At 41.7% G+C, this 18,004-nt stretch overlaps 1 protein-coding gene across 5 annotated transcripts in view; it reads right to left on the bottom strand.

Annotated features, from left to right (window-relative positions):
- ATP2B4 (ATPase plasma membrane Ca2+ transporting 4) overlaps nt 1–18,004 on the bottom strand; it is a 250,881-nt gene that overhangs the window by 59,512 nt on the left and 173,365 nt on the right. For all 5 annotated transcript variants that reach the window (XM_077295436.1, XM_077295437.1, XM_077295435.1 and 2 more), the window contains 6 exons: nt 17,061–17,222; nt 15,689–15,903; nt 7,940–8,182; nt 5,956–6,197; nt 2,918–3,152; nt 2,165–2,344 (listed from right to left, as the gene is read on the bottom strand). In XM_077295436.1, the coding sequence (XP_077151551.1) occupies nt 2,165–2,344; nt 2,918–3,152; nt 5,956–6,197; nt 7,940–8,182; nt 15,689–15,903; nt 17,061–17,222 (1,277 nt within the window). The remainder of the gene's footprint in view (nt 1–2,164; nt 2,345–2,917; nt 3,153–5,955; nt 6,198–7,939; nt 8,183–15,688; nt 15,904–17,060; nt 17,223–18,004) is intronic.

Genomic DNA, 18,004 nt, shown 5'->3' with positions numbered 1-18,004 from the left:
TACCATTATACTGTAAACCTCGGACAATGTTTAAACACTGCACTTTAGGTATATTGGGGTGTTGCTATTGTTCTATTGAAACCCACTGTTGGGATTTAGGATTATGATACATATAGCCAATTGGCATGCATCTGTATGTGATGTGTGCCCATTTTCTCCCTCTCCCCTTATATCTGATCTTTGAATAAACTTTGTAATTTGAGTATTACTTTGGACATTTGACAGTTTTCCTTTTTTTGATTCCTTTTGCTAGACATGTTATAGAGTAGGGGGAGCAGAACAGAGTGTTATAGTTAGGTCTAGAAATATTTGAACAGTGACACAAGTTTTGTCATTTTAGCGGTTTGTTACTAATGAGCTAACGTGCTAGGATAAGGTGTTATCCAAGCATGCTCGTGTTATAACCAAGTGACTTTGGCATGCTCGAAAAATATGTTTGAGTCCCTGAGCCTGCACATCTCGCAGATGTTCGACATCTGCAACACAGGCAGGTATTGCCTAACAAACAGGCATACCAGAGAAGACTTCATGAGAGCAATACAGAGGGTTCACCACAAGGTGCAAGCCATTAATCAGCTTTAAAAATAGAAAGGCCAAATTAGACTTTGCCAAAAAACATCTACAGAAGCCAGCACAGTTCTGGAAAAATAATCTCATGATCCAAAGCACACCACATCCTCTGTAAAACATGGTGGAGGCATTGTGATTGAATGGCACTGGGTCACTAGTGTTTATGGATGATGTGACTGAAGACAGAAGTAATCGGATGAATTCTGAAGTGTGCAGGGCGATACTTTCTGCTCAGATTCAACCAAATGCAGCAAGATGGATTGGACGGCACTTCACAGTACAGAAGGACAATGACCAAAACATCCTGTGAAAACAATGCAGGAGTTTTTAAGGCAAAGAAGTGGACTTTTCTGCAATGGCTGAGTGAATCACCAGATCTCAACCCCATCGAGCATGCATTTCACATGCTCAAGGGGAATCTGTCAGCAGGTTGTTGCTATGTAATCTGAAGACAGCATGCTGTAAAGGGTCAAACACGGATTTTGTTTACATGTAATGATTGTTTTAGTGCCAGTTATCATTGCTGGATACCGCAGCATGTGCCTGGCAGTCCACATGCTCCCTTCCTCTGATAAGCACCTCACTGTCTGTTGTGGGCGGGGGCAGCGCTCTCAGCTCTGCTACATTGCTAAATCTAAAACCTCTGACTGTGTCAGAACTGCTGCACCCAGTAAAGCAAGTGATGCATTGTCACCTGCTGACAGATTCTATTTAAGACAAAGCTTAAGGCAGAAGAACCCACAAAGATGCAACAACTGAAGTCAGCTGCAGTAAATGCCTGGCAAAGCTTCACAAAGAAGGAAACCCAGCGTTTGGTGACGTCCGTGGCTTTCAGAACTTGAGGCAGTCATTGCATGCAAATAATTCTCTACAAAGTATTAAAAATGAACATTTTATTTTTGGCAAATTTAACTTGTCCTATTACTTCTGAGCCCCTGAAAGAAAGAGGCTTTATGGAAAAATGGTTGCAATTCCTAAACACTTCACAAGATATTTTGATCAACCCCTTTAATTAAACCTGATAGCCTACATATCAATTGCATCTTAGTTGTTTTATTTTAACTAAAAAAAAAAAAATCGCAGCATGCAGAGCCACAAAGATTCAGTTCTGGACCTAATTGTATATAGATAAGCGAGAATAGATTCAGTATAACCTGTGCTTTCGTCAATTTAATCCTCTGCACTTTCTGGGATTTTTGGTTCAGTGGGTGGTCCTGTCTGTGATTGACAGCTGTCTCTATATGCATACTCATATGAAGAAAGCTGTCAATTAAGATCAAAAATCCCAGAAAGAGCAGAGGATTAAATGACTAAATAACAGGTTATATGGAATCTTTTCTAAAAAACAAAAAATGATATAATTAATCCACTCAGCTCACCCTGCTCTATAATATGGTGCCTGCAGATTGGGTCTGCATTCAATAGCTACTTTATAAAACGGGATGAAAAAAAAACCTACGGTAAATTGAAGTTTTTCCAGAACAGTAAATATCGGCCATAAATGTTGTGGTAAATCAGGATTTTATTTCTGGGATCTGTTCACATCCCTGCTGCCTCACACAGTTCATTCCTGCTTGCTCAGTGTCCTTCTTACCTCCCCCTTTTCATTGCGAATTAGTGTGTTGAACTCTTTTCCCTCGAGGCACAGGAAGTCTTCCCCAGGTTGTAGGATGCCACACTTGGTAGCAATGGCACGAGCTGTGTTGATATTGTCCCCAGTAACCATGCGCACAGTAATCCCAGCTCTCTGGCACTTCACTATAGCCTCTGGCACCTGCACATAGACCAAATGATAGGAGAAAGAATAAAACAAGGAAAGGAAGAGAGCTGATACTTGCACAAAGACAGAGATACCAGCCAGATCGCCTGTAGTCAGTGCTTGGTTTATGCTTTTCATGGCATTTACAATTGTTTTTGGAGTTCACTGGCACAACATACAGAGATAAATGTCACAAAATTACTAACACTGACCTCAACCTCCTCCACCCCAAAAAAACAAACTGTCCATCTGAAACACTGTGTATGTGGTCATTTAATATTTTAAATATTACCTGATGGCAAAAAGGTTTACAAAAAAAAAGGCCATAAAGTTTGCTACAAATCCTAATGCGGATGCAGCCTAAAGGAAGGCTTACATGCGTTCAGTATTCAACCACTTGCTTGACAATAGCTCCTGACCGTGCAGGAAACTTACAAGATATTTTTCTATAACAACTAAACAATACTGTGATGAAGTAAAAAAACCAAAAAAAACAATAGGTCACAGTCATCATTTGCATGCTACTAGATTGGCTATTTGTAACTTTAACAGACACATGGAAGAAAATGAATTCTAGTAAAATGTTACCTCTGGACGAACAGGGTCTTCAATGCCCACCACAGCAATACAAGTGAGGTCAGACAAGATGTCAGCTTCGTTATCCCAGTCAGGTTCAGTGCCTGCTGGGAAGTCCCGATATGCCAAACAAATCGTACGAAGGCCATCACATGCCATTGGCTCTATTACTTTTTTGACCATTTCATCCCGGTCTCTAGTCTTAAATGGGCATACCTCACCACCTTGATCCAAAATTTTTGTACATCTATGCACCAAAAAGAAACTACATTAGTATGTGGGAAAAATACCCTATTCTGAGAGCAAATTGTGTGCAAAGTTTTTGAGGGCATCATAAGAGATGACCTGCAGAAATATATTGTAGATAATATAATAACTGCCAGCATGGATTCATGATGAATAAGTCATGTGTAACTAACATGTTGGGTTTCTATGAGGAGCTAAGTGCAAACCTGAATGTAGGTAATGCGGCTGATGTGATTTATCTGGCTGTTTGATACTGTTCCACATAACAGCCTTATACTGAAGCTCCATAAGCAGGGACTGGGGGAAACTATATGTAGATGCGTAAAGAATTGGCTAAATGACAGGAAACAAAGAGTTGTCATAAATGGGTATGTTCTCTAAATGGGATATAGTCAGCAGTGGGGACCGCAGAGATCTGTGCAAGGACCGATTCTTTTTTTTAACACATTTATTAATGACCTTGTGGGTGGGATTGAGAGTAACGTGTCAGTCTTTGCTGAAGACACCAAACTATGTAGGATATTAAAATCTGACCTTGACATTACAATATTACAGAATGATCTGAATAAGATGTCTGAATGGGCAAACACTTGGCAAAAAAGATTTACTGTAGATAAATAAAGAGTAATACACCTAGGACGGGGTATTCCTATTGCTGCATATACATTAAATGGGAGTGTACTCGGGACCACAGAACAGGAAAAGGACTTGGGCATTCTGGTTAAAAGTAAGCTGAGCAACAGTACTCAATGTCAAGCAGCAGCCGCAAAAGCAAGCAAGATTTTGAGGTGTATCAAAAGAGAGAGAAAATCCTGGAATCCCAACATATTGTTAGTCCTTTATAAATCACTGGTGGGGCCACAACTAGAATATGGGATCCAGTTTTGGGCTCCACTTTTTAAAAAGAACATTCAGAAATTAGCCAGTTCAAAGGCGGGCAACTAGATTATTACAAGGGATGGAAGGCCTCTCATATAAGGAGAGGTTGGAATAGTCGAGCTTGTTTAGCTTACAAAATAGATACCGTATATACTCGAGTATAAGCCGACACGAGTATAAGCCGACCCCCTAATTTTGCCACAAAAAATTAATTACCCGAGTATAAGCCTATGGTGGAAAACACAGCAGCTACCGGTAAATGTCAAAAATAAAAATAGATACCAATAAAAGTAAAATTAATTGAGACATCAGTAGGTTAAGTGTTTTTGAATATCCATATTGAATCAGGAGCCCTATATAATGCTCCATACAGTTCGTGATGGGCCCCATAAGATGCTCCATACAAAATATGCCCCATATAATGCTGCACAAATGCTGATTATGGCCCCATAAGATGCTCCATACAGTCATTTGCCCCATATAATGCTCCATAAATGCTGATTATGGCCCCATAAGATGCTCCATATAGTCATTTGCCCCATATAACGCTCCACAAATGCTGATTATGGCCCCATAAGATGCTCCATACAGTCATTTGCCCCATATAACGCTCCATAAATGCTGATTATGGCCCCATAAGATGCTCCATACAGTCATTTGCCCCATATAATGCTCCATAAATGCTTATTATGGCCCCGTAAGATGCTCCATACAGTCATTTGCCCCATATAATGCTCCATAATTGCTGATTATGGCCCCATAAGATGCTCCATAGTCATTTGCCCCATATAATGCTGCACAAATGCTGATTATGGCCCCATAAGATGCTCCATACAGTCATTTACCCCATATAATGCTCCATAAATGCTGATTATGGCCCCATAAGATGCTCCATACAGTCATTTGCCCCATATGCTGTTGCTGCGATAAAAAAAAAAATCACATACTCCACTCTCGTCGCTCAGGCCCCCGCCACTTTCTATATTCACCTGCTCCGCGTTCCACCGCCGCCAGCTGCCGCTACGTTCCCCGTCCACTGCACTGACTGCTCAGGCAGAGGGCGGCGCGCATTAATCGCGTCACCACGCCCTCTGACCTGAGCGTCAGTGCAGAGGATGCAGAAAACGCAGCAGCTGCTGGTGACGGTGGAAAGGGGAGCAGGTGAATATAGCGCACTGCTTATACTCACCTGCTCCTGGCGCGGTCCGTGCTTCCCCGGAGCCGGCAGCTTCTTCCTCTAGTGAGCGGTCACATGGTACCGCTCATTACAGTAATGAATATGCGGCTCCACCCCTATGGGAGTGGAGTGGGGTCCATATTCATTACAGTAATGAGCGGTACCATGTGACCGCTCACTACAGGAAGAAGCTGCCAGCACCCGGAGAACCAGGGACGTCCAGGGACCACGCCAGGAGCAGGTGAGTATGCTTAGACCGCTGCCATTCCACCTCCCCTGCCGACCCCTGGGTATGACTCGAATATAAGCTGAGAGGGGCAATTTCAGCCTAAAAAAATGGGCTGAAATTCTCGGCTTATACTCGAGTATATACGGTATCTCAGAGTAAATCTCATTTGTGTGTAAATATATGTGTGATCAGTACAAGGGACTTGCACATGACTTATTCCTTCCAGGGACCATACTAGGGACCAGGGGGCACTCATTACAGGTGGAAGAAAGGTGATTCCGGCAGCTAAACAGGAAAGGGTTCTTTACAGTTAGAGCAGTCAGACGGTGGAATGCCCTGCCACAATAGGTAGTAATGACAGACACTATAACAGCTTTTAAGAAAGGGCTGGACAATTTCTTCAGAACACATAACATTGTGGGTTATAGATAATTTAGTGACAGAAATTGTATCATTGATGGAGAAAAGTTGGACCTAGGTCTTTTTGAACCTATGTAACAAATTGCTCTCAGTTCTTACTTGCGTAAAATTATTTCAGAGGCGCCTTTGCTGTACATGCGGAAACCTCCTCCAGTCTCGCTGAGTACAGTGCTCATGGACTTGCGCACTGAATTAAAGGTATACACTTTGTAGAGTTTCTCTTCAGGAATCTCATTACGAACAGCTTGGTAATCTTGCTTCAGGTCCAAAACAAATCCCAGCAGAGCACATTCAGTCTTATTACCCACTTGTCTTGGAAGACCACCTTCTTTTTCTGGGGGCTATAGATCGAGTGAAGAAGATGATAAAAAAGCTTGTTAACACAGAGAAAGGTAGAACGTTAGTATGGTAATACGGTGCTGCTAAGTGAAATAGAAAGAATTTTTCATATTTTTTGCAAGATTTCCTAGACCGGAGACTTAACATGATGTCCAGTAACAATAGATTACAAAAATTGTCTAAAGATAGAAAAAGCCAAATGTTAAAAACAACCATCTTCTAATATACAGTACTTTAAATCACCACTCCAGTGGATTTTTTTTATTGCAGCACTGGGGTGGTGTTACTAATCTAAGTTTCTTGCCCCTAGTACTCACCAGCCACTTTCTTCATGTATTATCGGCGCCACTCCGCTCGCTATCCAGCAGCTACTAACCTGCATATAGCTCCAGTGTGTGCTGGACGAGCCAGAGGTCACTGCTCAGTGTAAGTCTGTGAGAGCCAGAACAATGATCCCACAGACTTACATTGAGAGCTTGTGACTGTTACCTATGACTTTCGGTCATTCAGAAGTTGTGGTCACAAGACGACGGATCGGGACTGAAATGGTGCTGGGAAGAGCTCAAGACAGCGGCTGGGGAGTGGCCAGGGAATTTAGATTAGTAGCACCACTCGAGTGCTGAAATAAAAAAACGTGGGAGTGGTGCTTTAATGATCAAGACTGACAGATTTCAGTTCCTAAACTACAGATACCTCCTAACCTTGCCAAGCCAGAGCTGGTATATCACTCTCCACAAGCAGAAACGTTACCCCTTAGACCCCAGTCCAGAGCCTCTCACCTAGCCAAATCAGTTCTCATGCTTTGCACTGACGAGGGCCAACAGCCCGAAACACCGTGTCTGCGAATTGAGATACTGATTTGGCTTTTATCCTAAGTCATATTGCACGACTCGTTAAAGGGTTGATTGTAACTCGTAGGATCGCTACTTCCAACAGGTGGCGCTGTAGTTTGAGTCCTCTTTTTCTCTGAAGAGGCAATTTGCATATTAAGCTACAGGTGTCATTCTAATACAGGCAGGCAGTTCCCTTCATCGTCCGGCACATGACTATGATGAAGGTGTCTGTTCATTACTGAAGGGATCAGTAGGAGATAAGTCACCAGTAGAGATGTCTGACAGTAGCTTATCCCCCCCCCCTCCCAAAGAGTACATCTACATGGTGGGAGTCTAGCATACAGCCATCAAAAGGCCAAGCCCACCAATTTCACACCAAACATCTGAGGTGGATGCCGACTTCCCGACATCAGGCAAAAAAGGACTGGCCAGAGAAGGATTAATGCCAGGTCATCTTGCGTTAAGGAGAAAATAACTGCAGTCAGATGTTTAGCAGACGATTTCTCCTCTATGCTTGTTGAAAACGGCTGTTTAGCTAAGCCAAGTACTCAAGTGTATGAAGGAATCAGGATAGCGGTCTGACAAATGGAAAGCTGATCTGATAGCTGCCTAATGTGTATGACGAGTTTATGATGTTTGGCCACCTTCAGAACTGCATTTATTGGAAAGTATCTGTACTTTGAATTTATGCAATTTAGTGAAGAATATGATACTGGGAGAAGACAGTCTCCATTAAAAGGATTTTTTTTAGATAGCAATTTTTTATAGGATTTTATGAGCTCTATTGGAATACAACAACCAACCCCAAGGCTTGTTCCAATTCCTAGGACCAGTTGTCCCCATACTGTTTACAGCATACACCAAACTCTTTCTCGCTACAGAATTCTTGTTCTGGATTTAGGCATACTTACCAAAATCTTTGATGTATATGCTGAGTTAATAGATATTCCATTGACAACCAGGTCTAATATTTTTGGGTTCAGTGCTTCAGGGTCAGGAATTTGTCTATAGTGAGTCCCACACACATATGCTTGAACCACAGTCATACGATTCATGGTTAAAGTACCAGTCTTGTCAGAACATATAGCTGTAGCATTACCCATAGTTTCACAAGCATCCAAGTGACGTACAAGGTTATTATCCTTCATCATTTTCTAAAAAAACACAATAGAAGAATAACAGGGAAAAGCTTGGATGTTAAAGAAGTGATGTAGTGGTAAACTTTACATACAGTTAGAACCAAAATTATTCAACCTCCATTTCAATGTAGGGTTATTAGCACATTTTGTGAACTTTCTACTGTTTGCAATAAACCTAACAAGAACAATTTAAGGGGAATCTGTCAACAGGTTTGTTACCCCATCTGAGAACAGCATGATATCTGGAACAGACCCCAATTCCGGCAATGTGTCACTTACTGGGATCCATGCTGTCATTTTAACCAAATAAATGTTTTCTTTGTTGCAGCTCTATCACATCTCTGAATGCTGAGCTCAGAATAACCTCACACACCACTAATAGGCAGCTTCCTCTCCAATCTGTGGTGGGGGCTTGATATGCAGAGCTCAAGAATATGGAGGACTACATGGCAACAGGTGTACTAGTCCTCTACTGATAAAATCACTGTTATATCAGCAGGCGATTATCAAGACTGTAGGAAGCATTCCAGTAAGTGACACATCATTGGACTCAGAGTCTGTCTATATATTATGCAGCTCTCAGATTAGATGGCAAAGACATGGTGACAGATTTCCTTAACACAACAAATATAACTTGTGGTTTCTTCAAATTTTACATAAAATGACACTTTTAATGATTACTGCAGCCTCAGAATTACTCAATCCCTGCAGCAAACACGATGAAAACCAGATACCTAAAGATACAGTTGAAAGCTTAGTTAGCAAGGAAGCCATCACCAACTGTGTGTCAACACATCATTTTATCTTAATAAACCAGATGTTTACTTTCAGCAAGCCATGAGTAATAGACTGCAATGTATATGTTGACTTTTGAATTTGTGTGTTTCTTTCTGGTTGGTCAAGAAAACACAGACTTCTGTTCGTATAAGCCTGTAATATTGACTTTTAAGTTGATGTTTGTTGTAACATACTGTGCGGTTATCCTGGATCACAGAAATGCAGGGCAACTGAACAATGATGTTTGCTGATATGCTGATTACACATTGTCCAGGCAAGCTTGACTTGCAAAATAGAGGAGCACAAACTATGCAAATTGATTATATGGTCAAACAATGAGAGTCAACCTCATCACATCTTTCTCTTTACCTCTGGATGCTAGCTTAAAGGATAGTTGTTAACTATAAAAAGAAATGTGCCTCTGTAACATTGATACATCCAAACATATACACCGTGTTCCACATTATTATGCAAATTGGATTTAAGTGTCATAAAGATTTAATTGCTTTGTTTTTCAAATAAACTCAAGGATGGTATTGTGTCTCAGGGCTCAATGGATCACTGATTGAATCTTAAACACATGTGATAATTAGTTTTCCAGGTGATTCTAATTAAAGAAAACTAGTTAAAAATGATGTTCCACATTATGAAGCAGGTCCCAGTTTTCAAGTAACATGGGAAAGAAAAAGGATCTCTCTGCTGCCGAAAAGCACCAAATAACGCAATGCCTTGATCAAGGGATGAAAACATTAGATATTTCCTGAAAACTTAAGTGTGATCATCGTACTGTTAAGAGATTTGTGGCTGAATCTGAGCACAGATGTGTTCGTGCTGATAAAGGCATAATGAGGAAGGTTTCTGCCAGACAAGTTCATCGGATTAAGAGAGCAGCTGCTAAAAAGCCATTACAAACCAGCAAACAGATATTTGAAGCTGCTGGTGCCTCTGGAGTGCCTCAAACCTCAAAGTGTAGGATCCTTCAAAGGCTTGCTTTGGTTCATAAATCTACTATTCAGCCACCCCTAAAGAGTGTTCACAAGCAGAAATGGTTGCAGTAGGCCCAGACATACATGAAGACTAATTTTCAAACAGTCTTCTTTATTGATGACTGTCGAGCAACCCTGGATAGTCCAGATGAATGAAGTAGTGGATGGTTGGTGGATGGCACCATGTCCCAACAAGGCTGCGACATCAGCAAGGAGGTGGAGGAGTCACGTTTTGGGCCAGAATCATGGGGAAACAGCTGGTAGGGCCCTTTAAGGTTCCTGAAGGTGTGAAAATGACCTCTGCAAAGTATATAGAGTTTCTGACTGACAACTTTCTTCCAAGGTATAAAAAGCAGAAACGAGCCTTCAGGAGCAAAATCATCTTTATGCATGACAAAGCACCATCTCATGCTGCAAAGAATACTTCTTGAATAATTGGCTGCTATGGGCATAAAAGGAGATAAACTCATGGTGTGGCCACCATCTTCCCCTGATCTCAACCCTATAGAGAACCTTTGGAGTGTCATCAAGCAAAAGATCTATGAGGGTGGGAGGCAGTTCACATTAAAACAGCAGCTCTGGGAGGCTATTCTGACTTCATGCAAAGAAATACAAGCAGAAACTCTCCAAAAACTCACAAGTTCAATGGATGCAAGAATTGTGAAGGTGATATCAAAGAAGGGGTCCTATATTAACATGTAACTTGGCCTGTTAGGATGTTTTGGAGTTAAATAGTTTTTTTGTTCAGTGAATGCGACCTCCTAATGCTGCAAATTCCACAAATGAGCATTTTCAGTTCTGCAAATTCCACAAATGAGCATTTTCAGTTCTTTAAAACATATCAAGTGTTTAGAAATTCTACTGTGCCTAATAATTTGGAACAGTACATTTTGAGTTTTTATTCATTTTGGAGATTATACTGTTATCATTGGGAGGTTTCTTCAATAAAATTTGATGTATACTCTAACGGGTGATGACTTTTATTAGACTGACTGTCATTTGCACCGACCAGTTAGGTCACCTGGCTCCATGGAGATGTTTGGAGAAGGCAGGTTGTGGCTTTCTACCTCAATGGACTGTCATCTTTCTAAGCTTGTCATTACCTTCTCTCTGTGCATGCCACAGTTGGGGTAGTCGGCCCTGGAAGCTCTGAAGTCACAGCTGGCGAGTCAGCGGAAGAGTGAGGCTCTGTAATTTTGCAACAATTTGGGTACCGTATATACTCGAGTATAAGCCGAGATTTTCAGCCCAATTTTTGGGGCTGAAAGTGCCCCTCTTGGCTTATACTCGAGCCATTGTCCCAGGGGGTCGGCGGGAAAGGGGGAGTGGCAGCTGTCAAATCATACTTACCTGCTCTGCACGTTCCTGCTTCTCCGGCGCCCACAGCTCTTCCTGTGTTCAGCGGTCACGTGGTACCGCTCATTCAAGTAATGAATATGGAAGCATATTCATTACTTTAATGAGCGGTAGTTTGTGACCGCTGAACACAGGAAGAAGCTGCGGGCGCCGAAGATTACCTGTCAGTGAGAAGCTGCCAGGGACCGGGCAGGGAGCAGGTGAGTATAATGGGAACTGGAGGGTGAATATGGAGCGATAGTCACCTGTCCGTGTTCCACCGCTGGGTGCCGCTGTCTCTTCTGCGTCCTCTGCCTGTGACGTTCAGGTCAGAGGGCGCGATGACGCGATTAGTGTGCGTGCCGCCCTCTGCCTGAACAGTCACTGCAGAGGACGCGGAAGACACAGCGGCGCCCAGCGGTGGACCGCAGACAGGTGAATATTGCAAGTGCCGGGGTCTGCTCAGGACAAGAGGTGAGTATGTGATTTTGCTTTTTTTTATCGCAGCAGCTGGCTATGGGGCAAATGTTTCTATGGAGCATCTTATGGAGCCATAATCAACCTATGCAGCATTGTATGGGGCACATTATCTATGGAGCATCTTATGGGGCCATAATCAATCTATGCAGCATTATATGGGGCACATTATCTATGGAGCATCTTATGGGGCCATAATCAATCTATGCAGCATTATATGGGGCATATTTTCTATGAAGCATCTTATGGGGCCCATCATAAACTTTATGGAGCATTATATGGGGCGTATTTTGTATGGAGCATATTATGGGCTCCTTATTCAATATGGATATTCAAAAACACGTAACCTACTGATGTCTCAATTAATTTTACTTTTATTGGTATCTATTTTTATTTTTGAAATTTACCGGTAGCTGCTGCATTTCCCACCCTAGGCTTATACTCGAGTCATTAAGTTTTCCCATTTTTTTGTGGCAAAATTAGGGGTCTCGGCTTATACTCGGGTCGGCTTATACTCTAGTATAGACGGTACTTTGCTGTGGTTGTTCTATGTGTTATGTGCATGTTTTGTGGTTCAATAAAGTATTTCCACACTGTTTTACCCTCACCCTGTGCTGTCTGAGTATTATGCCCATGGTGAAAGGAGAGTAGGTGTTTGGTGGAATGATCCCTGGTCCGTAGAGTAAAAGCTAGCGGACTAGAGCACCCGTTGACCCCCGTGTCTCCACAAGCTGCTCCCAGATTCCTGAGGACGCTGATGGTGAAAAACCCTTTAAAAAGACCTCTAGCAAGATTTGATGGCAGCAAGCATCAAAGCTTCTACTTGCACATACTAAACATTGAGGTCACCATGCTCAAACTCCCAAGACCGATATATCTACTGACCTGAAAGTAAAGTCAACTCCAATATGCTAAAAATCATATAAATAAGCTACAGAAGTTTTGGAATTCTGTTTTGTGGAGCCATGAAACAAATCTGAAAGTTTCAGGGTCTATGGTTCAAAGGTATGTCTTTTGTCTTGGGGAGGAAAAATAAAGTTAATACTGAAAAGAACCATGTGAGTTTATGATTACTAATGATCTATATATTTCACTAGAACTATGAGTATATGGAGGAGCATATGTTTTTTGACAAAAATATGCTCCTACACTATACTACAATTGCTATTCTTGTGAATTTATTATTATTGGAAAGAACCCTCTGCCTATAGTTAAAGATGATGGAGGACCAGTGATTCTCTGGGGCTGCTCTGTTTACTCTAGCACTGAAAACATGCTAGAGGAATGGGTTAGGATTCCTCAGGAATGCTGCCAGAAGCTGATGTTGCACCACGTTTGCAGCAGATAAAACTCAAAAAGTACTCTATTAAGTAATTAAGATGCATGTCTTGAATAATTCTGAGACTGCTTTTTCACAGTATACACTTACATTTTGCAAAAACTAATTGATTTTTATCCCATTAATACTTGCTTCATTTAAAGAAGCATTCCCATCAAAGTTTTTATCCACTTAATACATTGCAGTCATCATATCATATAGCACCGTGTACTTACTATTGCTCATTTTTCCCTTCTACCCAGTACTTTTCTTTTCTCTGCTCAAATTAGAAAACAGGAAGTTTATCCTTCCCTTCTTCACCTCCTGTCCCAGCTGCTCCCTACTCCCCTGTCAGGGACTTTTGCAGGGACTTATGACTCATACATGGAAAGTTGATTTTGTTTCTACATAAAGCTTAGAAAGATTCAGTTAGTCAGTCTTTAAAGGGAACCTATCACCCCGTTTTTTAAAGATTAGATAAAAATAGTGTGAAATAGGGGCAGAGCTGGGCTTTACATTACTGCCTTTTTGGTGCCTTTACACCCCCGTTAGGCTGCCGAAATACCCTTGTGAAGTGGCCGTTTTGTCCTGTCACTCAAGTTGGTCAGGTCGGATGGGCGTGGTCACAGCGCTGTTTCTCCCCCAGATCAGGCTCATCATTACGTTGGTGGCGTAGTGGTGTGCGCATGTCCAAGGTCCCGAATCCTGCACAGGGGTGTGAAAATAGCAGCGATGTCCGTTATTTCATTGGTGGTCGGTGGGCGCGGCCATCTTGCTTTGGCCGCGCGTGCGCAGAAGCGGCGCTCTGCTGGCCGCGGCTTCAGGAAAATGGCCGCGGGCATCCGCGCGTGCGCAGATGGCTATCGCGGCGGCCATTTTCGTGAAGCAGAGTTCGCATCTCGGCTTCACGAAAATGGCCGCTGCGATAGCCATCTGCGCACGTGCAGATGCCCGCGGCCATTTTCCTGAAGCCGCGGCCAGCAGAGCGCCGCTTCTGCGCACGCGCGGCCAAAGCAAGATGGCCGCGCCCACCGACCACCAATGAAATAACGGACATCGCTGCTATTTTCACACCCCTGTGCAGGATTCGGGACCTTGGACATGCGCACACCACTACGCCACCAACGTAATGATGAGCCTGATCTGGGGGAGAAACAGCGCTGTGACCACGCCCATCCGACCTGACCAACTTGAGTGACAGGACAAAACGGCCACTTCACAAAGGTATTTCGGCAGCCTAACGGGGGTGTAAAGGCACCAAAAAGGCAGTAATGTAAAGCCCAGCTCTGCCCCTATTTCACACTATTTTTATCTAATCTTTAAAAAACGGGGTGATAGGTTCCCTTTAATCATGTGATGTCATAGACCTAATGCAAAACAGAAGAATTATCTGGGTAAAAGGGCAAAATGAGCAATTGTAAATACACAGTGTTATATAATATGATGACTTCAATATATGAAGAGAATAAACATTTTGTTTGATGGCACTGCTCTCACGTGTGCACAATAACACTTGGGCTGATGCAACAAATCAATTCCGTAAGGTGACAGGGTACAGAAATATAATGTCCTTGTCTGTGAAACTCTTGAGAGCACTCATAGAAGGCTAACATGATAGTGTGGTTCGTGTAGCGGTATGTTGCCATCGTACGTTAAACAATATATACATATTCGTCCGGCACAGCCATGAACACGAAAATTGCAAGATTTATTTTTTGAATAAATATTAAAGATTGACCCAGCTATTCATGTAAAAAAGAAAAAAGTTTAATTTTTTTCTAATTTCTGCTTGATTATCACTACAGAAGTCCTTGGAATTAACAAAAAAATCGACTCCAATTTGAATTTACTAATGATCATTTTGTCCCATTTTCCTTCCCTCCGAAAATAAAGTTTACTATTTATAAAAATCCCTTTTACAGTGTAGCAGTCCAATATTTGACATTTTGTTCCGATCATCAAGGTCCAAAGCACCCCTGGCCATGGAGGAGTTAGAGTCTTCTTGTTTTAGCGGTTCATCAAAGACAAATTTTGCCAATAAACCTAATTTGTAACGTGAGATTGATTAATTCTTATTGCAACTGTATATGCATCATGAGCAGAAAAGAAATTCCATCCATGTTTATATCTTCTCCCATGAGAACACCCACTGAAATTAACAAAACTAAGCACCTTGCCATCCAATCGTGAACAGGGTTCTGGGCGTTACAGGGCCGCCGCACATCAGTGTCAGTATGACTTCAAGGAATCACAGCTGTTCACTGCCTAGCAACTTTCTTACATCCAACTCACTTACAACTCCTACTTAAAAGATACTTGACCATAGCAACAAGTTACTGCCATGGCAACCGCTTTGTTTCCAACACAAAGCGTTGCTGTATGCCCGCTACAGAACTACGTAAGTACACGTCTTCTATTACTATTAACTGTAGCATGTAAAGAATGGCTGATCTTATTTTACAAATCACTGCCAAAAGATGGCTTCCCCTGCTGATTAGAAGACAAAAGGATTGATGCTGCCCTATTCTTTCCCACAATGCAACCCTGTATGGCGGCAGGCTAATGTTAGGGTACTGGCGGAACCACTATTGGGCACTTTTGGGAAAAAAAAAAAAAGTAATTTCTCACCTTCACGGAGTATGCCAGCGATATGGTCACGGCAAGGGGTAGCCCCTCAGGAACAGCCACCACAAGCACGGTGACACCGATGATAAAAAACTTAACAAAGTACTGAATGTAGATCGGGGTGCACTCTGCGAGCCATGGACGCCCCAATACACCAAAAGTGTAAATGACAAAGTACAGCACCAGAATGATCACAGTGATGGCAGACATGATAAGACCTGTTAATGACAAGATAACATTTGTAATTGGAACATTTAAAAATATAACTTCCTAATATATCTTTTTTAACCCCTTAAAAGGGAATAAGTCAACAGGTTTTGGCTAGTTAATCTGAGAAGAGAATATTGTAGGGGCAGAGAGCCTGATTACAAGGATGTGTCACTTGTTAATCAGCTTGCTGTAGTTTCAATACAGTGTTTTATCATCAGGAGATTATCACTAGAGGACTACACCTCACGTGGCAGGCAGTCCAGCTCATCTGTGTAACCCCGCCCCCACCAGATTGTCAGCTTGTTGACAATTCACAGTGTACACAAGAAGCTGTTAATCAGCGGTGTGGGCGGGGTTATGTAGAGCTCAAGTGGAAAAATGGAGATGGTGGAAACGCGTTGTGGAATAAAAAAAATTGCTTCTTTATATTATTGGATCAAGGATCCTCACTTCAGTTAGCGCGGCCCAAAACTGTGCATTGTAGTTTTGAATGACAATTTATTTTATCATGGGAAACGGGAAAAAATTCCTACATGGTTTTGGGGTTTTTATTTTTACATGTTATTTGTGCAGCAAAAAAAATCACCTGATAACATTATTCTCCATGACAGTCCAATTATGGTGATATTAAACACGTATGCTTTTTTACTATCTTAGTGGCTTAAAAAAATGAATAAAATAATCAAAAATGGCCCGTGTTAGCATTTTCTGAGACCCATTTTTTTCTGCCAATATAGCTATGTGAGGGCTTGTGTTCTGCATGGCAGGCCCCTTTTTTAGTGATATAATTTCGAGGTAAATAAGACATTTTGATGGCTTTTTCATTGCGTTATTTTTCCAAGATTGGGGAAACTGAAAAAATGCATTTATGTTAGTTATTTCCACAGTGGCACAAAAAATTGAGTGACTGCAAACAATAAAGCAAAAACCCATTGCCATGCATGCAGGGGCTGTGGATTTCAAGTAGAAATCTGGCATATGTGAATATACCCCTGGTAATAAAATGGAGGATACATGTCTGGTCACTTTGCAGACTATACTTCAGTAAAACCTTAAAAACCTTTAAAATGGCTGGTCTACATCAGGAGTGGTCTGCCCAAAAACATTTGTAGAGTTAACGCTGTTAGTTAAAAAAAAAAAACCAAAAAAACAAACAACCAAGCACCTGCTTTTCCAATCTGCACAGCTAGCCGGGTCAGTTTTCCTTGTAGGACAGACTTCTCCTTCTTTGGTACTTTGACCACTTTCTTTTCTTTTTCTTCACTTTCTACGCCTTCCTCACTCTTTAGAGGTTGTATTTCCAGGGCGACACCATCCTGTGCTTTTGCTGGAAATAAAAAAAAAAAGGAGAGCAAAGCCATGACAAAATCAAATAAGAGGAAAATAGACACATCAGACACGATGTAGACAAAAAAAGCAACACCGGAACAGAATACCACTAGACAACAAAACACAACCAATGGGGAGGTCATTGCATTAACTGTAAAGTCAATCAGAGAACAGGAGAAATAAGTTACAAGAAAGGTAAATATGAGTTTATGTGAGAAAAGAGAAAGAAATGACTAAAGTTCAGCGTCTATAGCTGGACAGAGAAATTACGGTAAGAATGGATCATTTTCTTGTCCAGTTAAGTAAGATCCAAAGTCACAACGGATGCTGCTGAACACAAAATTTCCATATGAAACTGTTAGGATCAGTGCAGTCATTGGTTTTTGTAATAGCAAGGAGGCTTTAAAAAAAAAATAAAGAGGACAACAAGGCCAGAAATATGTGAACACACCCTAAGAGGGACTGCATAAAGTAGTGGATATGTCCAATGTGTGATCATCTTCTATGTTCCTGCATATTAAAATGTCTCACTAAGAATTGACAAAAGGCCATCTTTATTAAAAATCGTCAATCGAGAAACTGTCAGTTTTTGTGCCTCTTTGTATACGGTATATATCCAGAAGAGAACGACCTTTGTGGATTACAACAAGTTGCCTTTCTGCTGAACATTAGCAAATGATGGCATAGTATACATAAAGGTACAGCTATAGATTTCCATCTACTGAAGGAGCATGTAGTCTACAAAACAATCTGTAACTCCAAGTTTATTCGGGCTGTGGA

The sequence above is a fragment of the Ranitomeya variabilis genome, chromosome 3 (genome assembly GCF_051348905.1).
Source record: "Ranitomeya variabilis isolate aRanVar5 chromosome 3, aRanVar5.hap1, whole genome shotgun sequence".
NCBI lineage: Eukaryota > Metazoa > Chordata > Amphibia > Anura > Dendrobatidae > Ranitomeya > Ranitomeya variabilis.
Note: the sequence above shows the minus strand (reverse complement) of the source record. Positions and strands in the feature narration are given on the sequence as shown.